We start from the raw sequence: 24,446 nt of genomic DNA on the forward strand, positions 1-24,446 counted from the left end.
TCTCTCCCCCCCTCTCCCCCCTCTCCCCCCCCTCTCCCCCCCTCCCCACCCCTCCCCCCTCTCCCCCTCTCTCCCCCTCTCTCCCCCCTCTCCCCCCCTCTCCCCCCCACTCCCCCTCCCCCCTCTCCCCCCTCCCCCCTCTCTCCCTCCCTCTCTCCCTCCCTCTCTCCCTCCCTCTCTCCCTCCCTCTCTCCCTCCCTCTCTCCCTCCCTCTCTCCCTCCCTCTCCCCCCCCCTCTCTCCCTCCCTCTCCCCCTCTGTATGTGTATTGTGGATGTAGCAGAGCTGTATGTGTGTAATGTACATGCTCCTGTATCGTATGTGTATTGTGGATGTAGCAGAGCACTGCAAAGACAACAAGACACAAAAGATCTCTCCCTCTCCCCCTCTCCCTCCCCCATCTCCCTTTCCCTCTCCCTCCCCCCTCCCCCCTCCCCCCTCCTCCCTCTCCCTCTCTCTCCCCCTCTCCCCTCCCCCTACCCCTCTCCCCCTCCCTCTCCCCTCCTCCCTCCTCCCTCCTCTCCCTCCCCCTCTCCCTCTCCCCCTCCCTCCCCCTCCCTCCCCCTCTCTCCCCCCCTCCCTCCCCCTTTCTCTCCCCCCTCCCCTCTCTCTCCCCCCCTCTCCCCCTCTCCCCCTCTCTCCCCCTCCCCCTCTCCCCCTCTCCCCCTCTCCCCCCCCCCCCCTCCCCCCTCCCCCCCCTCCCCCCCTCCCCCTCTCTCCCCCCCTCCCCCCCTCCCCCCCTCCCCCTCTCTCCCCCCTCTCCCCCTCTCTCCCCCCTCTCCCCCCTCTCCCCCCTCTCCCCCCCCCTCTCCCCCCCTCTCTCCCCCCTCTCCCCCTCTCTCCCCTCTCTCCCCCTCTCTCCCCCACCCTCCCCCTCTCTCCCCCCCTCCTCCCCCTCTCTCCCCCCCTCCCTCCCCCTCTCTCTCCCCCTCCCTCCCCCTCTCCCTCTCCCCCTCCCTCCCCCTCTCCCTCTCCCCCTCTCCCCCTCTCCCTCTCCCCCTCTCTCCCCCTCTCCCTCTCCCCCTCCCTCCCCCTCTCTCCCCCCCTCCCTCCCCCTCTCTCTCACCCCTCCCCCTCTCTCCCCCCCTCCCCCTCTCCCCCTCTCCCTCTCCCCCTCTCTCCCCCTCTCCCTCTCCCCCTCCCCCTCTCCCCCCCCTCCCCCTCTCCCCTCTCCCCCTCTCCCTCTCCCTCTCCCTCTCCCCTCTCCCTCTCCCCTCTCCCCCTCTCCCTCTCCTCCCCCTCTCCCTCTCCCCCTCTCTCCCCCTCTCCTTCCCCCTCCCTGCCCCTCTCTCCCCCCCTCCCTCCCCCTCTCTCTCCCCCCCTCCCCCTCCCTCCCCCTCTCTCTCCCCCCTCCCCCCCCCTCCCCCCTCCCCCTCTCTCCCCTCTCCCCCCCTCTCCCCCCTCTCCCCCCTCTCTCCCCCCTCTCCCCCCCCTCTCCCCCCCTCTCTCCCCCTCTCTCTCCCCCCCCCCCTCTCCCCCCCCTCCCCCTCCCCCTCCCCTCCCTCTCCCCTCTCCCCCTCCCCTCCCCCTCTCTCCCCCCCCTCTCCCCCCCCCCTCCCCCCCTCCCCCTCTCCCCCCTCTCCCCCCCCCCCCTCTCCCCCCCCCTCCCCCCCCCTCTCCCCCCCTCCCCCCCCCTCTCCCCCCCTCCTCCCCCTCCCCCCCCTCCTCCCCCCTCTCCCCCCCTCCCCCTCTCCCCCCCCCCTCTCCCCCTCTGTATGTGTATTGTGGATGTAGCAGAGCTGTATGTGTGTAATGTACATGCTCCAGTATCGTATGTGTATTGTGGATGTAGCAGAGCACTGCAAAGACAACAAGACACAAAAGATCTCTCCCTCTCCCCCTCTCTCCCTCTCCCTCTCCCCCTCTCTCCCCCCCTCTCCCTCCCTCCCCCTCTCCCTCTCCCCCTCCCTCTCCTTCTCCCCCTCCCTCTCCTTCTCCCCCTCCCTCTCCTTCTCCCCCTCCCTCCCCCTCTCCCTCTCCCTCCCCCTCTCCCTCTCCCCCTCCCTCCCCCTCTCCCCCCCTCCCTCCCCCTCTCCCCCCCTCCCTCCCCCTCTCTCCCCCCCCTCCCCCTCTCCCCCCCCCCCTCTCCCCCTCTCCCCCCCCCCCCCTCTCCCCCTCTCCCCCCCCCCCTCTCCCCCTCTCCCCCCCCCCTCTCCCCCTCTCCCCCCCCCCCCTCTCCCCCTCTCTCCCCCTCCCCCTCCCTCTCCCCCTCCCTCTCCCCTCCCTCCCCCTCTCCCTCTCCCCCTCCCTCTCCCCCTCCCCCCCCTCCCCCCCTCCCCCCCTCCCCTCCCCCTCTCCCCTCCCCCTCTCCCCCTCTCTCCCCCCCCTCTCCCCCCCTCTCCCCCCCTCTCCCCCCCTCTCCCCCCCTCTCTCCCCCTCTCTCCCCCTCTCTCCCCCTCTCTCCCCCTCCCCCCCTCTCTCCCCCTCTGTATGTGTATTGTGGATGTAGCAGAGCTGTATGTGTGTAATGTACATGCTCCTGTATCGTATGTGTATTGTGGATGTAGCAGAGCACTGCAAAGACAACAAGACACAAAAGATCTCTCTCTCCCTCCCTCCCCTCTCCCCCTCTCTCCCCCTCTCTCCCCCCTCTCTCCCCCTCTCTCCCCCTCTCCCTCTCCCCCCCTCTCCCTCTCCCCCCCTCTCCCCCTCCCCCTCTCCCCCTCTCCCCCTCCCCTCTCCCTCTCCCCCTACCCCTCTCCCCCTACCCCTCTCCCCCTACCCCTCTCCCCCTACCCCTCTCCCCCTACCCCTCTCCCCCTACCCCTCTCCCCCTACCCCTCTCCCCCTCCCCCTCCCCCCCTCCCCCTCTCTCTCCCCCCCCTCCCTCCCCCTCTCTCTCCCCCCTCTCTCTCCCCCTCTCCCCCTCTCTCCCTCCTCCCCCTCTCTCCCTCCTCCCCCTCCTCCCTCCTCCCCCTCTCTCCCTCCTCCCCCTCCTCCCTCCTCCCCCTCTCTCCCTCCTCCCCCTCCTCCCTGCTCTCCCTCCTCCCCCTCCTCCCCCTCCTCCCTGCTCCCCCTCTCCCCCCCTCCCTCCCTCTCCCCCCCTCTCTCCCCCCCTCTCTCCCCCCCCCCTCTACCCCCCATCCCTCTACCCCCCCTCTCCCCCCTCTCCCCCCCCCTCTCCCCCCCTCTCTCCCTCCTCCCCCTCCTCCCTGCTCTCCCTCCTCCCCCTCCTCCCTGCTCCCCTCTCCCCCCTCTCTCCCCCCCCTCTCCCCCCCCCTCTCCCCCCCCCCTCTCCCCCCCTCCCTCTCCCCCTCTGTATGTGTATTGTGGATGTAGCAGAGCTGTATGTGTGTAATGTACACGCTCCTGTACTGTGTGTGTATTGTGGATGTAGCAGAGCTGTATGTGTGTAATGTACATGCTCCTGTATCGTATGTGTATTGTGGATGTAGCAGAGCACTGCAAAGACAACAAGACACAAAAGATCTCTCTCTCTCCCTCCTCCCCCTCTCCCCCCCCTCTCCCTCTCTCTCCCTCTCTCTCCCCCTCCTCTCCCCCTCTCTCCCCTCTCTCCCCCCTCTCCCCCTCTCCCCCCCTCTCCCCCCCTCCCCCTCTCTCCCCCTCTCTCCCCCTCTCTCCCCCCCTCTCTCCCCCTCTCTCCCCCCTCTCTCCCCCTCTCTCCCCCCTCTCTCTCCCCCTCTCTCCCCCTCTCTCTCCCCCCCTCTCCCCCTCTCTCTCCCCCTCTCTCTCCCCCCCTCTCCCCCTCTCTCTCCCCCCCTCTCCCTCTCTCTCCCCCCCTCTCCCTCTCTCTCCCCCCCCCTCCCCCTCTCCCCCTCTCCCTCTCTCTCTCCCCCTCTCCTCCCCTTTTATAGAGACACATGCCTCGATTACAATAATTCAGATTTATTATAATTCATTTATTACTATTGGTCAATGAAACATAAACACAATATGAATAGGCAAGATAAAGAATTTAACCCTTTCCAATCCATTTATTTTTTCTCATCCATTCTCCCCAGCTACAAATAATTTCCCTCTACTCTACTGATCTCCCAGAGTTCTGGAGGGTGCAGGTGGTCACTACACCGTGACGGGAATCCGGAAGTAATCCTTCCCCATTGTCCCTTCAGCCTCCCGTCTTGGCGTTCATGTGACAGCTGGGGGTCAGGTGACACCCGGCGGTCAGATGATCGCCATGCGGAAGTAATACTTCCCCATTCTCCCTTCAGCTTCCCAGCTCGGCAATCACATGACTGCTGGGGGTCAGGTGACACTGGCAGTCAAATGATCGCCGACCGGAATCTCTGTGCATTACATAGCGCCAATTGAGCACTATGTAATGTGTAAAGGAGAAGGCAGAAAGGGTTAAAATCCTTAGGTGGTCCTCGATGAGTATCAGTGCAGGAGTATCTGCACCCAATTTGTCTGACGATCCGGTGCAGATGCACTCCTGCACTGCATCCCGGAAAATGATGATGTCGGGGCAGGCCCGACATTAGATTGCAAAGGGTTAATATCTAAAACGCAGCGCAGGCGCAGTAGAGTCTACATGATTGGCTTCTCAGTACACATAAGTACAGTAATGGCATCATTAAGGGGTTTAGAGAGAATATTTTGTTACACATGTGAACAGCCAGGAACATGTCCATCTCCACACGGGGGCAGTCTGGAGGCCTTTTCATCATCTTCCGTAGCCCGGCCTCGGCTCTTCACTCAAGGCTTTTTTGAACTACAGATATTTAATATCTGTAGTTTCTTATTTTAACCCCTTCCGCCCCATGACGTAAGGGTACGTCCTGGCAGCGGGGTACTTCCCGCAAAATGATGTACCTTTACGTCATAGGGATAGCGCGAGATCATAGCAGATCTCACGCTATCCCACAGAGGGAGCCGTCTGTCACTAGTAGCAGGCCTCCCGCTGCGACAGAGGGGGGCATCGGAGATGTGCCCACCTGCCGTTAGCCCCTTCCCTGTCGCGATCTAAGTAGATCGCGGTAGGGAAAGTGTTCACAGAGGGAGCGCGCTCCCTCTGTGACTTCAGCCGGCTCTCGCGATAACATCTGCCGTCTGTCGGAGATCCCTCAGTGGGCCCCTTCCTCACAGCCCCTATAGGACTCAGTGGCCAGTGCAGGGTTACAGTGATTAACCCTTAAGGGTCACTCACGCTGGCAAGAAAAGGGCAAGATTTTCTTATGATGGGAGACAAGGGGGCGACAAGGGGGCACGCTCTACGTGCGCAAACAAGTACAGTAAAATGCACAGACACGCACACAAAAGCGCCTTGTTCGTTGAGCAAATGCGTTGTGCTGAAGCGCCCATAAAAACACATGCCGCCCTTAGTGTACAGACGCTCCATGTGATTTACGGCTCTCTGGTTCTTCTGGCGATGAGATCTCTGAGTTTCTATAACCAGCAGCTTGGAGGCGGAGGTCACCATCACAGAAAGGAGAACCGAAAACGGAACTTTTATTGGGATTGGAGTAAAAAGAACAAATATCTGCATTCCATCCAACCCACCAAACCACGGATGGGCGGGCTTAGGCCTCATGCCCACCCGCACGTGTGATCCGCAGTTCAATCAGCCCATAGACAACTATTGGGCATCCGAAGGTAATTAAATACCCGTGGAGGTCATTTTTCCCAAAATGTGGATCACACGCAGGACGGGGGGGCGGGCTGGGGGAAATCACAGAATGCTCCATCTATTGCGGATTCCTGCACAAACAGCTTCCATTAAAGCCGTCTGATCCAATCCGCCGCAGACTTGCAGCTTGCACTGCGGACTTGCTGCAGATCCGCAAAAAATTAAAAATGCGCGCTGCGCCCGCACACATTCATCATGGGGAAGAAAGAAGATCTGGCTGGGGCGGAGAGGACCGGCACCGGATCCACACAGGTAAGAAAGTGCCCATTGCTTATGGGCACAGGCGGATTCCACTGCGGGATTCGGCACTTGTAATCTACGCGTGCCGCGGACATGAGGCGTCAGTGTGATAATCAGGTCTCACCCACGGACCGCGGACAGTATAGTGTATTGGTAGATATAAAGAACCGTTCACACTGCGTGAGGGAAAACAGCATTGGTTTATCGATGTTACCCACAAGACCAGCGGGACAGGAGATGAATGGGACTTATTCCATGGGACATATGCTTCGGTTCACCACAAACTCTCAATGTTTGCAGATGATCTGCTAATTGCTCACATATCTTTCCCACACACTACCATATCCAACCTAATGGCAGAACTATCCAGATTCGGGTCAATCTCTGGCTTAACAATTAACCATACAAAATCCAAAGCATTTAACCTCACGCCATCTCCCGAGTCAGTAGATTTGCTTCAGATGAACTTTCCCTTTCAGTGGGCAACAGGCTCTTTAGGCTACCTGGGCATCCAATTGACAAACTCCTATACATCCTTATATAGTCAAAATTACATTCCCCTCCTCCGCGAGACAAGGGTACTCCTGGAGAGTTGGAGCCGATACCACATTTCCTGGATCGGGAGAGTTAACGCCTTAGAGAGGTCACTTCTCTCTAAACTATTATAGTATTTTAGAGCGCTCCCGATACGGGTACCTGGATACATGCTGAAGACTCTTCAGCAGATGTCCATTGATTTGTATGGAGTGACTCGGTCCCAAGGGTCTCGCGATCCACCTTATATAGACACAGACGGAAGGGAGGTTTGGAAGTTCCTAATTATTTGAAACACTACCAGGTGGCTCCGCTAGCTCTCTTGCACTCCTTCTCTAACACTCCTCTTTGGGTGTCCTTGGAAGCAACTGAAATACACCCCCATACTACCGACTCCATTTTATGGATACCACCCAAACATAGGCCCCCAATCACCAATCCCATCATTAGCCACTCCCTTCATATCTGGGACTCTATAAAGTATTCAGGGAAGCTAATATCTCCTCATCTACCTCTTACGCCACTTTTGTGAAACCCTTTGTTTCTGCCAGGAATGGAATCGCCCCAATCGTTTGGGAATTGGACAAGTCAGGCCTCATCAAACTGTGTCATTTGCTTCCAATAAATGGACCCATCCCTTTTCCTATCCTACAGAAGAGATTTAACTTACCGCCTTCAGACATATTCCGATACCTGCAGCTAAAACATGTTATATCCTCTCTCCTTACGAACACGAGCTCTCCACTGACCTCAACTCCATTTGAGAGATATTGCTATAAATACCCACCCGCAGCAGGCCTCGTTTTGCAGACTTACTTGGGACTGGTGCATTCCCCCTATAGTACACAATTACCATACATAGTGCAATAGGCCCCCCGTTCGGCGCGAGACAAACCCAATGCATGTGTTAAAAAAAAAATGTTTAGTACTTACCCGAATCCCCGCGCTGCGGCGACTTCTTCCTTACCTTAGCAAGATGGCAGCCGGGATCTTCACCCACGATGCACCACGGGTCTTCTCCCATGGTGCACCGTGGGCTCTGTGCGGTCCATTGCCGATTCCAGCCTCCTGATTGGCTGGAATCGGCACACATGACGGGGTGGAGCTACGATGACCAGCTCTCCGGCACGAGCGGCCCCATTCACCAGGGAGAAGACCGGACTACGCAAGCGCGTCTAATCGGGCGATTAGACGCTGAAATTAGACGGCACCATGGAGACGAGGATGCTAGCAACGGAGCAGGTAAGTGAATAACTTCTGTATGGCTCATAATTAATGCACGATGTACATTACAAAGTGCATTAATATGGCCATACAGAAGTGTATAGACCCACTTGATTTCGCGGGACAACCCCTTTAACCCCTTAATGACATGGCCTATTTTGGCGTTGAGGACCAAGCGATTTTTTGGTATTTTTCCATCTCCATTTTTCAAAAGCCATAACTTTTTTATTTTTCCGTCGACGCGGCCGTATAAGGGCTCGTTTTTTGCGTGGCGATCTGTAGTTTTTATCGGTGCCACTTTTGGGTATATAGACAATATCGTAAATTTTTTATTTTTTTTTTTAATGATAACAGGGAGAGAAAACGCATCAATTCTGCCATAGATTTTTTTTTTTTTTTTTTACAGCGTTAATCATGCAGCATAAATGACACACTAAATTTTTTCTGCGGGTCGGTACGGTAACAACGATACCAAAATTGTTATATTTTTTTTAGGTTTTTACACTTTTTTGCAATAAAACCCCCTTTTTTTGGAAATCTTTTTTTTTTCTCTATAGCTGCATTCAAAGTCATGTAACTTTTTTATTTTTCTATGTACGGAGCTCTATGAGGGCTTATTTTTTGCGAGACGAGCTGTAGTTTTTATTGGTACCATTTTGGGAAATGTACGGCTTTTTTGATCACTTTTATTGCATTTTTTGTGAGGCAAAATGCTAAAAATTAGCATTTTGCCTCTGTTTTTTAGCGTTTTTTTTTACGCTTTTTGTCGTACAAAATAGAAAGCGTGTTCAACTTTTTGTACACGTCGTTACGGACGCGTCAATACCAAATATGTGGGGTTTTAGTTTTTTTTTCCCTTTTTTTATGCTAATATTAGAAAAAGCATAAAAAAAGGGGTTTTTTACATTTTTTTTTTACATTTTTCTTTTTTTTACACTTTTCTTTTCTTTTTTTTACACTATTTGAGTCCCTCTGAGGGACTTGCAGCACTATGCCTATGATCGCTGTCATAAGGCATGGCAAAGCTACTGCTCTGCCATGCCTTATCGCTTGTACAGCGATTATAGGCACAGGCAATACAGGACGCCGGTGTCTGGCGTCCTGTTGCCATGGTGACAGGCCGGGCTCTCGCGATAACATCGCGAGTTCCGGCCGGAGACACACAGGGATCGCGATCCCTCTGTGAACTCTTTCCCTGCCGCGATCTACTTAGATCGCGGCAGGGAAGGGGTTAACAGCGGCGGGCGCATCTCCGATGCCCCCCCGCTGTTGGAGCGGGACGCCGGCTGTGACTGACAGCCGGCTCCCGCTGCGGGATAGCGCGGGATCTTATGTGATCCCGCGCTATCTCCAGGACGTACCAGGTACGTCATGTTGCGGGAAGTACCAGGCTGCCATGACGTACCAGGTACGTCCAGGAGCGGGAAGGGGTTAATACTAATGACTGGAATCCTACATTTACCGGCCAAGACTCTGATCTATTAACTATTTAGTGTGAGTCACGAAGAAGGGAGAATTATTACCAAAACATTTTTTTAAGCGGACGGTAACCGCCTGTTACACTACAAAAGGGTCCATATCCAAAAATGAAAAATTCCCATCCCCTCTGTGCAATCCTATCGCTTCAGATGCAATTGTACAAAAGACGAGGATTTCCACAATCAAATTCCCATCATCCTAGGAATAAATGGAGCCGATGAAGTTTCCTGACAGCGGAACAAGTGAGGCCGGGTGAGCCGTCATTCTTTATGCTTGTGGGGAAAACATTGAATTTATGGTTTTGATTTCTCCCTTTCTTCCTAAGCTTTAGGGCTTTTACCCGCTAGCATTTTTTTAATGCTGTGATATCGCTGCGTTTATTTTACTACAAACGTCAATGGGACTTTCCAATGTTAAAATCGTAGAGCACAAAAATCGCACGTTTGTTCTTCTGCGTTTTTAACATTAGAAAGTCCCATTGACATTTGTAGTAAAAAAAATAAATGAATCGCAGCGTTAAAAAAACTCTAGTGGGTAAAAGCCCCTACAGAGAGGTTTTGTGAATAAAACCAGCATTTCCACACTTGGTGCATTATTACTTTGTCATGCTGGTGTAATTTATATAGAATGTTATCCTTTACCACAGATTCCGATTGCAGCGATACAATAATTAGTAACAAAACATAGAAACATAGTAAATCCATGGAGTTCAGCCTATTACACCAATATTGATCTACAGGAAGGCAAATATACCCAATGAAGTCTGTTAGCCAGATCAGCGATCCCGGGATCACGACCCCTCTGAAGCAAACTAGTGACTATAACCGGGAATCTTGTTGCACTCTAGACAGGTATCCAGGCCCCTCTTGTACTCTTCTAGTGAGCAGCACCACATCATCAGGCAGAGAATTCCACAGTCTCACTGCTCTTACAGTAAAGAACCCTTTCTATGTTGTGTGTAAATTTTCTTTCCTCTACATGTAGACCTGGCAACAGTCCAAAACACTATTGCCTGTCCGGGTATAACTGTTATGCAATATATTACGCCATGCTTCTAGCTGACTTGGAGGGGTTTGCCAGGCCTGCGGCTGCCACTGGTGCTCATCAGCTCCTTATAATCACCCAACGGAATCCTGATGGGCTGCTAGCAGCGCCCCTCACTGTCTGACTATTGCCTCAGCATCTAGAGGAGCGTGTGGTAAAGACTGAGCTTAGTGAATAAGGGAAAGCCCTTTGTGCAGAACCCATTAAGACCAACCACCTCCCCCTTTCCAACTCAGCTGAGCTCTTAGTCACGGCTTGTCAGGTGATCCAGGAGGTTTATACATAAGTGGTAACTTGGAAGATCCGGTCCGGCACAATAGTCCATATCAGGGTGCGAACATTTACATTCAATCACCACAGAAAGTGAAAATATAAATCTGAGATCGGGCAGATATTGTCAGAACAAATACATAAGATCAGACTTAGAATTCAGGGCTAACGGAACCCGGGCACACAACTCCATAATCCAGGAAACTCATGTACCAATAGTTTCCTGTGCCAATCCCCTCCCCAGGAAGGAAATGGCTATAATGTACAAAGAACCCATATTGCCTGAATGACATCACAACATTTCATCCAAAACCGATTCAATATGTCTTCTAAGGGTTAATCCTCCCTATCAGTGAGGTGATTGGCACAGAAAACCTTTCCTACGTGAGTCTTACTGGATTACGGAGATGTGCGCCCGGGTTCTGTTAGGCTTGAAGTCTAAGTAAGATTTTATGTATTCCTGTTGGCGGTATCTACCTGATCTGTAAATGTTTGCACCCTGATATGGACTATTATGTCGCAGCAGATTTCCCAAGTTGTCACTTATGTATAAAACTCTTGGCTCTCCTGAAATCTGGTGTGTTCAGAGCCCATCTGAGTGTGAAACATGTAGGGGGTTGTTTTATCGGGCTGTGCGCCCCAAGTTGTATAGTCCTGTATAAGTAAAGTCTGATATGTTACACTGAAGTTGTAGAACCTTTCCCATGTGATCACAGCTGTATATTACTGTGTGCGACTCTTCCTAGTATATGACCCTATAGTGATGAGATGGAGGGGAAACGCCCTTGCTGGGCTCAGTGGTGGAAACATCATCTAAAGGAAGAAGAAAGATCGGCCCAAACACAAACATGTAAGTTACACAAGTAAACTTTTATGAACAGTCAGAAACAAGTTTAGAGACGCAGTTATATGTATCAGTGTGAAATATTCTATGTACACGGCTGATATAAAGGCGGGTTATCTGGATTGTATTTGTTTCCGGATAACGGATGTTTATGGGTAATTACATACATTTCTTATTCATCACTTACTGCTCTGAATTGCTTCCCTTTCCTTGTGTATGACATGTCTCTTTACTTTTTATACCTTTTTTGTAGTTTGACAAGACAGGTTTAAAAAAATAGCTTCTCTCCGGTGTGAGACTTTTGATGTCGCAGTAAATGTGATTTGCGAGTAAAACATTTCCCACATTCTGAACATACAAAGGGTTTCTCTCCGGTGTGAGTTCTCTGATGTCTAACAAGATGTGACTTCACAGTAAAACATTTCCCACAATCTGAACATACAAAGGGTTTCTCTCCTGTGTGAGTTCTCTGATGTGTAACAAGGAGTGATTTCCCTGCAAAACATTTCCCACATTCTGAACAAGAAAATGGCTTCTCTCCTGTGTGAATTCTCTGATGTGTAACAAGGAGTAATTTCACTGCAAACGATTTCCCACATTCTGAACAGGGAAATGGCTTCTCTCCTGTGTGAGTTCTCTGATGTGTAACAAGGAGTGATTTCCCTGCAAAAGATTTCCCACAATCTGAACAAGAAAACGGCTTCAGCCCTGTGTGACTATTTTCATGTCTAATAAGACGTGATTTCAATGCAAAACATTTCCCACATTCTGAACAAGAAAATGGCTTTTCTCCTGTGTGAATTCTCTGATGTTTAACAAGGTCTGATTTCCCTGCAAAACATTTCCCACATTCTGAACAAGAAAATGGCTTTTCTCCTGTGTGACTATTTTGATGTCTAATAAGATGTGATTTCCCTGCAAAACATTTCCCACATTCTGAACATGAAAAAGGCTTCTCTCCTGTGTGAATTCTTTGATGTCTAACAAAGTCCGATTTCCCTGCAAAACATTTCCCACATTCTGAACATACAAACGGTTTCTCTCCTGTGTGACTTCTCTGATGTCTAACAAGGAGTGATTTCCATATAAAACATTTCCCACATTCTGAACATACAAACGGTTTCTCTCCTGTGTGACTTCTCTGATGTCTAATAAGGAATGATTTCCATGTAAAACATTTCCCACATTCTGAACATGGAAACAGCTTCTCTCCTGTGTGAATTCTCTGATGTCTAACAAAGTCTGATTTCTGTATAAAACATTTCCCACATTCTGAACAAGAAAATGGCTTCTCTCCTGTGTGAATTCTCTGATGTTTAACAAAGTCTGATTTCCCTGCAAAACATTTCCCACAATTTGAACAAGAAAACGGCTTCACCCCTGTGTGACTATTTTGATGTCTAATAAGACGTGATTTCACTGCAAAACATTTCCCACATTCTGAACATACAAACGGCTTCTCTCCTGTGTGACTTCTCTGATGTCTAACAAGGAGTGATTTTGCTGCAAAACATTTCCCACACTCTGAACATGAATATGGCTTCTCCTTTCTGTCAGCCCTTTGACGTTTTTTCCTTCTATGACACTTATTCTGCTTATCAGTGTGTGATGGATCAGAAGATGGGGCCTGTATAAGAGAATCAGATGATGGATCTTTGCTGTGAAGGGCTGAGGGGATATCTGGGATAATGGCAGGTTCTTCATATGTATCTTGCGTGATACCGCAATCCTCTGCTTTACAATCTGCAGATATTAGATGTCCCTCTGAGCTCCCGATACCGTCATCTGCCAAGAATAAAGTTGATTTTTTTTATATTATAGATCTTAAAATGATCCTGATATTTTATAACATTTCTATACAAATAACAAGTCATGTAGAAAAAGGTAATCATCATCTAAGGGTGCTTTTACACAGTGGCTAGAATAATCACTGAAAAGAGCCACTACGTACAACTGTCTGTCCATGTAAACACGAGTCCTGACAGAGCAAGTGAGGGAGGATCATTCACTTATAGAAGTCACTTGGTTTGCAGCTCACTTAAAGACCAAGTAATTGTCAGTGCAGAAAACATCACCAAAAACTACAGCTGTGAATCGGGACTTACAAGTAACTAATTCTGGTTTTCATCAACAACATGGGGGTCCTGGGGGGTCTGAAAAAGGGTCATGAAGAGTAATTTACAGCAGAGTCCCCCACAAGCCCCGGGCTCCTGTCCCCGGTAGATCGGGAGCCCAAGCTACAGGAATAGTATATTCCATACAGATGAAGTTCGGCCATTTCTGCCCCAACACTAGTTTCTGTTTTTCCATAAAGAACTCCTATAAAATCTCCCATGAAGCCGGATGTCAGTAACACACGGTGTGCAGCAAATACAGAACTGCTCATCTATAAGACAGCTTGGTACATACAGTAATTCTATATTCTGTCACCTCAGACCAGGACTAGGCCGGGGCAGGGAGGCATTCTGAGTCTTGCTCTGGGGCCCCATGGCTTCTTTGTATGACCCTGGAGCCTATACACTTCATAGTTCCTGTCATGCTGCAAAATAAATGCTCTGGGGCAGAAAAAGTTTATTGTAACCAAAAGGAAAAGGCCCTTCACAGAATAGACATATACCTAAAATGTATCCTTTATTAGTATACATTAAAATGTTATTGGCTACAAACACAGACTGCAGGTTCTTACAACAACCAGAACCGCAGTCAGAACAATTAACGGGATTAGATGACAGACCGATCAGAAATCCGCTACTGTCACTAAATCGCTTATCTGTGAGCATAAACCGCTACCATCTAGACCTCACATATACAAGTCATAGACGTACAGATGGTTTACATAAATGCACTACCATCAAGACTTCTCATGTAAGGGTCGCGGGCGCGGTAGAAATCTCTATAGGAGTTTGATTTTATGGGACATCACAGGGACTGCAGCCAATAAGAGCTCAGAGATTCATCTTAACCCCTTAGTGACGGCCCCATCGGGATTCTACATCCTCACTAAGTGGGCTTTAAATCCTAGAGGACATAGAAATATGCGTCCTCTTAGGATTAATGCCCACTTGGCTGAGGACGTGACAGCTCCATGCTGTCGGTGCCTGCAGGTAGCCGACAGCATGGAGCTGTCATCCTGGGCTGCGGGCAGTCCCCCCGTCATTGCGATCGGCGCTATCCAATGGATAGCGCCGATCGCAATAAGGTAAACAAAAGTGGTAAAAAAGTTAGATATTCAGCTGCTCTGAATTCAAAATCTCCTGGCTACCGGCCAGGAGATGTGAGCGGTCCCCGAGTCCGCGATCACCGCTATTCAGTGGATAGCGGCGATCGCGAAAAAGTAAAAAAAAAGTTTAAAAAAGTTCCAGTTTCACCTCCCCTCATGGATGCGAAAATACTCACCTCGGGTCCTCCGCGATGTCCCTGGTATTCCGGTACCCGAAGTCCCCCTCTGCGCATGCGCGCCGATGTCAATCGTCGGGTGCAGGCACAGAGGGGCTCGAGCCCCGGGAAATTCAAAATCCCTCTGCTCCTGGCTGCCATGTGTAGCCAGGAGCAGAGGGATGTAACCCAGCATGTGATCATTTAAAGTGTAAAAAGCTTACGTTTCATCTCCCCCCACAGATCATATCCGTGAGGGAGGATGAAATGACGTACGTAAGGCCCCTGGATTTATCCGCGAACCTTACCCTAGCTTTTGCGCACGCGCCCGTCGCCAAAGTGGCAGACGCATTCTCAAAAGTCAAAGATTGCCCGGGAAATTCAAAATCTCTCTGCTCCTGGCTACAAAATTTAGCCGAGAGCCTGGAGATTTCACGGGGGGCCGCAGTGAGCGGTTCCTGATCACATGTTCGCCATTTTGCAATGGATAATGGCGATCACGTAAAAGTTAAAAAAAGGTGAAGCTTCATCTCCCCTCCCTGATGTGATCGGTGAGAAGAGAGGAAACTTTTTAGCGGGACCTCCGTAATTGCAACTCGACGCGATCTTTCTCTGTGAACTTTCCCGTATTCTGCACATGCGACCGCCGGCAAAATACCGGACACATGCGCAGGAGTCGGGGAGCCCAGGAAATGTAAAATCTCTTTACTCCCAGCAACCAACGGTCGCCGAGAGCCTGGAGCAGTGACCTTGTTGAGCGGTCGCCGGTCACGTGATAAAAAGGTAGCGATCTACCTTTGGCCGGTCTCACATGATCGGATAGGAATTACGGATTCCGCATGTGTCTGATCCGCGGTAATACGCAGATCAATCGCACTGGATTACACAATTCCGCTCACATTAGCGGGTTGGAATTACGTAATCCACTGGCAGAAAAGAGAACGCAGCAGGTTCTATTTTACTGCGGATATCAGCAACACAGAGCCCATTGTGCTCCATGATCGCGGATATACCCGCTGTCCATACGCAACTACCTTGTATACGGGCTGCGGGTACCCGCGTCATCGCTAAGCGACGGTGCGGGAAATACAAACAAAAAAAAAAATGTACTGCACATGACCGCCTGTGTGAGTAGGCAGTTATGCGCAGTAGATTACGCGGTTGTACGCAGGGTCACAGCCGGGCTCACAGCTGGGATCCGCTGCAGGCCTCCGCTAGCGGATTCCACCTACGGCTGCGTGAGCCCGGCGTTATTCAGATCGCTACCTGTAATACGTATTTTACAAGAAGCCCCGGGAACGCTCGCCTTCATGCAGTTCCTGGAGCAGCTTGTTGAGCGCCTTCTGTGTGAGACCGCCGCACCTTGGCAAGCTTATAAAGACCCAAAGAGCGCCACGTTTTACACCCCATCCCCGCGGCTGAGGTCACAAAATAGCCCCCAAAAAGCATGAGAGGAGGGGGGATACCCCGTTTTATTGCCCGATGTACCCCGTTGTGCATCCAGACATAAGATTAGGGCCACAATGGGTATGCTTCTGAACACAGGACAAACAGGGGGATCCATTTTGGGGTGTCAATCCTCATTTTCATGTGCGCTATAGAAAAAAAATAGGTCTTTAAAATGACATATTATGAAATTATATTTTTTTCTCCTCTAAATTGAATTAATTCCTGAAAAAAAAACAAAAAACCTGTGGGGTCAAAATGCTCATGACACCCCTCAGTTGATACATTAAGGGGTGTAGTTTTTAAAATGGGGTCATTTGGGGTGTATCTATCCTTCTGACACCTATGAGCCTTTGCAATCTTAGCTTGCTGCAGGAAAACAAAGTGTTCATCAAAATGCTGAAAAGTAATGTTAAATTTGTACAGCTCCTAAATGGTTAAAAAAAAACACAAGTTTTTCAAATGTGCATTCAGAATAAAGTAAACAGGTGGAACTATATATCCCATCAAAACTTTGTACAGTATGTTTGGACATATTTGAGATATTACAGTTAATAATGTGAAAAAAAATGACAATTTTTTCAAAATTTTCACAATATTGGTACTTTTAATAAATATACATAAATACGATCAGTCTATTTTTACCAGCTAAATGAAGTACAAGATGTGGCGAAAAAACAATGTCAGAATCACTGGGATATGCAAAACCTTTACGGAGTTATGCTATGTTGAACGACGCATGTCAGATTTCCAAAATTTGGCTCCGTCACTAAGACGCAAACAAGCTTCGTCATTAAGGGGTTAATGTGAAACTGTACAAAGGCTTTCCTGACACCCAGATAGGTGATATCCACAACACAACTTTCATCCACTAATTCTGTGAAGGGGAATGCATTGTGGCTTGTAGTTTTCCCCCCGCCCCGACAATCACAAGAAGTCCAAACTAGCCGGGCTTCATGTAATTGTAGGGTCACAGCAAACTGCGATACAACCCTACTGACCGCCATTACATCCCAATGAGAAGAGTATTGTGGTCAGAGTCACCATGTAGCCATAGCCGTACTGGTGACCCCTTCACCAATTTAGAGGGGTTCTACAAATTACCAATATGAAACTAAGAGAACAATAAAGGCAGACAATGATATTTTACAAGTCCCACCAAGCTGGATATCCACTCTGTAGATACAACCTAGCAGCTCCTACCGGTGATGCCAGATCCCTCCTCCTCCGGTCCTGCAGGGATTAAATGCAAAGCGGAGGAGCTGGTGGGAATAGTTGGGGGGACGGGGCAGCATGGGCCAAGGCACCTCTCCAGCCCTGCACCGCCGCCGGCTACTGTAGCAGTAGGGCTGGTGGAGCAGAGATCTTCTGTAGACACATTCTGTTTGATATATCAGTCATCTGCCATATAGTCGCTGACTAGTGTCACTGTAGGACCAGGATGCTTACATATCAGCAATTAATAAGGTAGCCTGCAGACAACTGGGTCGGATCCTGCTGCGAGAATTGTCGCTGAGGGACCCGACCCGAGCCCCTGAAGGGACCAGCGCGGCTCCGGCTCTTTGATGTGCCGGCTGCCGGCCAGCAGGCACATGCTGGAGCGGAGCCGCCAGCCAGGGAGTGACATTTCTGTGCAGGGCTCGCAGAGACCAGCACAGAAATAGAGCATACCGCGATTTGTTTTCCACACATGATTTTACGCGGACAAATGGCGGCCGTCTGCATAGGATTGCGTTTTCTAACACAATCTTATGGCAGCTTCCACAGGCGTAAATTCTGCGGGAAATCCTGCTGCGGAATATCCGCCCGTGTGCCGGGGGCCTAAATGTGTACTGGTGATATGTAGGCCTTCTGATTATACTGACTTTAATCAACAACTGTGTAGTGAATGGCTCTACTAATCCAACTAGCACAGTGTCCTGCCTGGCTCACACCCCACTTCCTCCCTACAAGCACCAGGGGCACATGCCCCACATCACCCCTCCACAGCTATGATCCTGCTAAATACATCCATTACCTGGTGATGGGAGCGGCTGGCGGGTCTCCATCATGGCCTCCTTGTACAGATCCTTGTGCCCTTCTAAATACTCCCACTCCTCCATGGAGAAATAGACAGCGACATCCTGACACCTTATAGGAACCTGACAACACAATATACAGTCATTACCCAGAAGCCTCCAGTGCTGTTACTGTATAATGTCCCAGCATTCCCTGCAGCGTCACCTCTCTAGTCAGCAGCTCAATCATCTTGTTGGTGAGTTCTAGAATCTTCTGTACATTGATGTCCTCATGTATCAGGGGGTGAGATGGGGGCCCCATGATTGGGCTCAGGGGTCTTCCCCATCCATCACACACAGGGGCCCGATAACCATCACTAGAGGTCTTCCTCATTACTGTGTAATCCTGTATATGGTGAGACATTAATAAATATCACTACAGACATTTCCAGAGTCCATCACCTCCCCAGTGACATCATCTGTTATTACCATAGATAATGCTGTAATGTGACATCATCAGAATCTCTCCCCTCTCCAGTGACATCATCTGTTATTACCATAGATAAGAATGATGTAATGTGACATCATCAGAGTCTCTCCCCTCTCCAGTGACATCACCAGTCATTACCATAGATAACAATGATGTAATGTGACATCATCAGAATCTCTCACCTCCCCAGTCAGCTGGAGGAGTATCTCTAGGGTGAGGTTGAATACACTCTCCGCCATCTTGTTTCTGTCCTTCTCCATCTTTGATGAATCAGTCCTGTAGGGACCTGAATGGAAACAATATGAACCGATGTAAAAACCACAAAAACCAACATCTCCAAGTTCAGCTGCTTTTTACAGGGTTTTCTCTGAAGCGCTGCAGTGTTTTAGCGCACAATATAGATGTCTGCAATGTACATGCGTGTTGGGATGTATGTGTGACATCGGGCAGCAGAATCCTCCGGACAGCCTCCCGTTAACCCCTTCCTGCAGCCATTTCTCATCCCCAACGACAATTGCTATTATATCTGCTAATAAAGCTGGATGAGCGCCGGTATTGTGAGGGACAAGTAGGATTTTTAATAGCAGCATTTAATGTGGGAGAACCTTAGAAATACTTTATTAGGAATTCATTTAAAGGAGATGTCCCGCGCCGAAACGGGTTTTTTTTTTTTTCAACCCCCCCCCCGTTCGGCGCGAGACAACCCCGATGCAGGGGTTAAAAAAACCACCCGCACAGCGCTTACCTGAATCCCGGCGGTCCGGCGTCTTCATACTCACCTGCTGAAGATGGCCGCCGGGATCCTCTGTCTTCGTGGACCGCAGCTCTTCTGTGCGGTCCACTGCCGATTCCAGCCTCCTGATTGGCTGGAATCGGCACGTGACGGGGCGGAGCTACACGGAGCCGCTCTCTGGCACGAGCGGCTCCATAGAAGACTGCTGAAGACCCGGACTGCGCAAGCGCGGCTAATTTGGCCATCGGAGGCCAAAAATTAGTCGGCACCATGGAGACGAGGACGCTAGCAACGGAGCAGGTAAGTAAAAAACTTTTTATAACTTCTGTATGGCTCATAATTAATGCACAATGTATATTACAAAGTGCATTATTATGGCCATACAGAAGTGTATAGACCCACTTGCTGCCTCGGGACATCTCCTTTAATAGGAAATTTTATAAAAACATTTGCTGGAATCCTTTAACCCCTTAGTGCTATAGGTAGTACATGTACGTCCTGCAGCGTCGGGGTATGTATGAACGCACGGCGATCTCCCTCCATACAGCGCAAGCGCCGGCGGTTTACTGCGGCTGATACCAACTCCGATAAGCTGTCAATTCTGATAGCGCCATTTAAATGGGATGAGATCGCAGGGAGCCGTGCAGGTGTCATGGCAGCCGGGGACCCTCTGTAATGCCACGGGGCTGTCCTGGCAGAATTCCTATCAAGCCATGCCTGTGGCTCCTCCAGAAAAGGAGTGAGAAGATGAGCCCATTCCCATCTAATTACTTCTCTGTACTAATTACGTACTGACTCCACGACCTAAACGTTTACCAGCGTCCGGATCGCGGCATCCAATAAGCCGCACAAACCTCAGTCAAGTTTACACCGCCCTATCCCGTCTGGGCCCAATCTGTAGCAGAAAGTAGGCCGACCGCTTCTATAGCAAAACCCGTTACACGCTGCCGTCACAGAGATAACAAATATCACTAGTGAGGAACGGCTAATACATTCCTGATGACAGATGGAAGACATCCTGAAGGACATACAAATGGCCAAAATAACCTGCAGGGGGCGCCCTCCAGCCTCACCCTGCCCTGCAAAGAATTGTATCTTCTACATCCTGGTGGTCAGAGGGATCTGTTCCTTCAGCCGCTAGGACTTACTATTCTTATACAGAGAAGTCTACATCCTGGTGGTCAGAGGGATCTGGTCCTTCAGCCGTTAGGACTTACTATTCTTATACAGAGGATTCTACATCCTGCTGGTCAGAGGGATCTGGTCCTTCAGCCGCTAGCACGTTCTATTCTTATACAGAGGAGTCTACACCCTGGTGGTCAGAGGGATCTAGTCCTTCAGCCACTAGGACTAACTATTCTTATATAGAGGAGTCTACATCCTGGTGGTCAGAGGGATCTGGTCCTTCAGCCACTAGGACATACTAGTCTTATACAGAGGAGTCTACATCCTGGTGGTCAGAGGGATCTGGTCTTTCAGCCACTAGGACTTACTATTCTTATACAGAGGAGTCTACATTCTGGTGGTCAGAGGGATCTGGTCCTTCAGCCACTAGGACATACTAGTCTTATACAGAGGAGTCTACATCCTGGTGGTCAGAGGGATCTGGTCTTTCAGCCACTAGGACTTACTATTCTTATACAGAGGATAAGGTACTGGACAGATCCCGTTGACCATAATGAGTTCTGGATGGCAGTTTCCTGGATAAGTAGCACAGTGTGGTGTAGGACTTCAGGCTGTCAGACATTGTTGTGTCAGGCCTTGGGCCTATCTCAGCTTCCATGTTATGGTTGTCATTTGTCAGGCCCTGGGAAAGCTGGATGAATTCAGTGTTCTAATCTCTTATTCCTCTACTTTGTATCTGGCAAGCCTTCGATCTACAGGAGGACGGAAAGCCCTTTGTCCCACCGGCTACTGACAAGGAGATGCTAAATAGGCCCCTGCTGGCATGGCTTGGCACCTTGGATGGTTCACGCAGACATCCTGGTGCCCAATTTTACATCAGAAGGAAATCATTTTATAAAGGATATTTTGGCGTATGAAGGTCTTAGCCAGATATGAATTATATTTTGAGAATCTGGCTGACCAGCCGAACAAAACTCATCTACAGGCATTGAGGTCCAAGGCTCAGAGCACCCAGAACTGCATATCTGGGGAAATATGGATGTCAACTCATCCGTGTGTGGGCTCAAACCATATGTAAAATCAGGACTAAGAATATGCCACGCCCAAATTCACGTTTGGGGGGGCTTTCCCGCTGAGATATGACTGAAAACGGGGAGTTATGATTTTCCACCAGGAATACAGGACTCCACCCCAACTCTCCAGTGACATCAGAGGGGGCAGGGTAAGGAGTGTTCTGAGGGTCCTTTTATAATGTGGGACCCTACAGGCCCCAAATTGTCAGATCCTACAGATACGCCTTAGCATAAGGCTGTCCCATTCACTTCAGTGACTCTGCATGTATTGGAACATTGGACCAATATCCAAATCCGATATCTTTCTTTTATTTACACCAGTTTATTTTAAAAATCTGTTTTGTGTATTCTACTGTATTTCCTTCTGTCCCGTGAACAACCTTTTTATATTTTTGTACAAATCAGATATATTGCACTGCGAGGCCTTTTCTAGATTAAATCTGCAATTTAAAAGTCAGCCTTGTCCGTTTTACAACAAACCATAACGGTGAAGATTGTGTTCATAATCCACAATTCGGCTTCCAGTTTACCGATGCCAAAGCTGGTGGTTGCAGCGTTATTTGTAGGAGTATTGTAGAACTCTGGAGTGCATTAGAACGGATCAGGTGGATGATTTGAGATTTTGCTTCACATGCGTGCAGAAGCCCGGGAAAGTTGTGTATAAATCAGCCTGCATTCGAACAACTTTAAGCTTGCAATATCACAGAATGATCGAGGACAGAGGTGGGACCGATAGGTATTGTCCCTTCTCCTCTCTCCTCCTGTCCACTACATGACTAACAGCATTGTGTGAAAAACATGAACCGCTAAGAAGCTTGTAAAATAAATAAAACACATGAAGTTTGTGGCCTGTAAACTTCAAGGGATTCTGTCATTATAAAAAAAATAATTAAAAAAAAGATTCTTTACTCACCTATTCCTCCCCAGTCAGTCTTCTTACCAGATCCTCACCTCAATGATGATCGGTGAGAAGAGGATGAGGTAAGAAGACTGCCTGGGGAGGAATAGGTAAGTACTGATTTTTTTCCTAATGAGAAAACCCCTTTAAATGGAGCAACCAGCGTCAAAAGAGATCTAGGGGCGCATGAAGAGAACATTGCTATTCCTCTTTACAAGGCACTGGTCAGACCACACATGGGATATTGTGGACAGTTTTGAGCTTAGTCCTGTCCTGGGTGGGAGGGGCCGGAAGTGATGTCACACACCCTGGAAGTGAGCACATAGGAGGAAGTGACTTCAGGATGAGGGCGGGGCTCCCCACATTTGCTGCAGAGTCACACCATGAGGGATTTTCAACATTGTAGGGGGGAGCGCTGACAGCAGGAAGCCTGCACAGGAGGTGAGGGGGGGAGTACTGACAGCAGGAAGCCCGCAGAGGGGGTGAGGAGGAGCGCGGACAGCAGGAGATGAGGGGGGAGAGCTGACAGCAGAGGAGGTGAGGGGGGAGCGCTGACAACAGGAAGCCTGCAGAGGAGGTGAGGGGGAGCGCTGACAACAGGAAGCCTGCAGAGGAGGTGAGGGGGAGCGCTGACAGCAGGAAGCCTGCAGAGGAGGTGAGGGGGGAGCGCTGACAGCAGGAAGCCTGCACAGGAGGTGAGGGGGGGAGCGCTGACAGCAGGAAGCCTGCACAGGAGGTGAGGGGGGAGCGCTGACAACAGGAAGCCCGCAGAGGAGGTGAGGGGGAGCGTTGACAACAGGAGGTGAGGGGGGGAGCGCTGACAACAGGAAGCCTGCAGAGGGGGTGAGAGGGAGCGCTGACAACAGGAAGCCTGCAGAGGAGGTGAGGGGGGAGCGCTGACAACAGGAAGCCTGCAGAGGAGGTGAGGGGGAGCGCTGACAGCAGGAAGCCTGCAGAGGAGGTGAGGGGGGAGCGCTGACAGCAGGATGCCTGCAGAGGAGGTGAGGGGGGAGCGCTGACAACAGGAAGCCTGCAGAGGAGGTGAGGGGGGAGCGCTGACAACAGGAAGCCCGCAGAGGAGGTGAGGGGGGAGCGCTGACAACAGGAAGCCCGCAGAGGAGGTGAGGGGGGAGCGCCGACAACAGGAAGCCCGCAGAGGAGGTGAGGGGGAGCGCCGACAACAGAAAGCCCGCAGAGGAGGTGAGGGGGGAGCGCCGACAGCAGGAAGCCCGCAGAGGAGGTGAGGGGGGAGCGCCGACAGCAGGAAGCCCGCAGAGGAGGTGAGGGGGGAGCGCCGACAGCAGGAAGCCCGCAGAGGAGGTGAGGGGGGAGCGCCGACAGCAGGAAGCCCGCAGAGGAGGTGAGGGGGGAGCGCCGACAGCAGGAAGCCCGCAGAGGAGGTGAGGGGGGAGCGCCGACAGCAGGAAGCCCGCAGAGGAGGTGAGGGGGGAGCGCCGACAGCAGGAAGCCCGCAGAGGAGGTGAGGGGGGAGCGCCGACAGCAGGAAGCCCGCAGAGGAGGTGAGGGGGGAGCGCCGACAGCAGGAAGCCCGCAGAGGAGGTGAGGGGGGAGCGCCGACAGCAGGAAGCCCGCAGAGGAGGTGAGGGGGGAGCGCCGACAGCAGGAAGCCCGCAGAGGAGGTGAGGGGGGAGCGCCGACAGCAGGAAGCCCGCAGAGGAGGTGAGGGGGGAGCGCCGACAGCAGGAAGCCCGCAGAGGAGGTGAGGGGGGAGCGCCGACAGCAGGAAGCCCGCAGAGGAGGTGAGGGGGGAGCGCCGACAGCAGGAAGCCCGCAGAGGAGGTGAGGGGGGCGCGCCGACAGCAGGAAGCCCGCAGAGGAGGTGAGGGGGGCGCGCCGACAGCAGGAAGCCCGCAGAGGAGGTGAGGGGGGAGCGCCGACAGCAGGAAGCCCGCAGAGGAGGTGAGGGGGGAGCGCCGACAGCAGGAAGCCCGCAGAGGAGGTGAGGGGGGAGCGCCGACAGCAGGAAGCCCGCAGAGAAGGTGAGGGGGAGCGCCGACAGCAGGAAGCCCGCAGAGGGGGTGAGGGGGAGCGCCGACAGCAGGAAGCCCGCAAAGGGGGTGAGGGGGA

General features: G+C 51.3%; 2 protein-coding genes across 3 annotated transcripts in view; both read right to left on the reverse strand.

The window, feature by feature from the left end:
• The window catches only part of LOC136627325 (oocyte zinc finger protein XlCOF7.1-like), a 722,169-nt gene that overhangs the window by 178,404 nt on the left and 519,319 nt on the right, over window positions 1-24,446 (reverse strand). Inside the window, exon 1 of one of the 2 annotated variants that reach the window (XM_066602339.1) lies at window positions 18,060-18,179. The exons of the other annotated variant lie outside the window; for it this stretch is intronic. Coding sequence (XP_066458436.1) covers window positions 18,060-18,144 — 85 coding nt within the window. The 5' untranslated portion in view covers window positions 18,145-18,179. Of the gene's footprint in view, window positions 1-18,059; window positions 18,180-24,446 lie in introns of those variants that run through there. 2 annotated transcript variants of the gene reach the window in all.
• LOC136627156 (oocyte zinc finger protein XlCOF7.1-like) lies at window positions 10,997-14,599 on the reverse strand. The gene is made up of 2 exons (XM_066602091.1): window positions 14,590-14,599; window positions 10,997-13,006 (listed from the first exon to the last, which is right to left on the reverse strand). The coding sequence occupies exons 1-2, from the start codon at window positions 14,597-14,599 to the stop codon at window positions 11,490-11,492; spliced, it is 1,527 nt and encodes a 508-aa protein (XP_066458188.1). The 3' UTR covers window positions 10,997-11,489.

The sequence above is a fragment of the Eleutherodactylus coqui genome, chromosome 5 (assembly GCF_035609145.1).
Source record: "Eleutherodactylus coqui strain aEleCoq1 chromosome 5, aEleCoq1.hap1, whole genome shotgun sequence".
Taxonomy (NCBI): domain Eukaryota; kingdom Metazoa; phylum Chordata; class Amphibia; order Anura; family Eleutherodactylidae; genus Eleutherodactylus; species Eleutherodactylus coqui.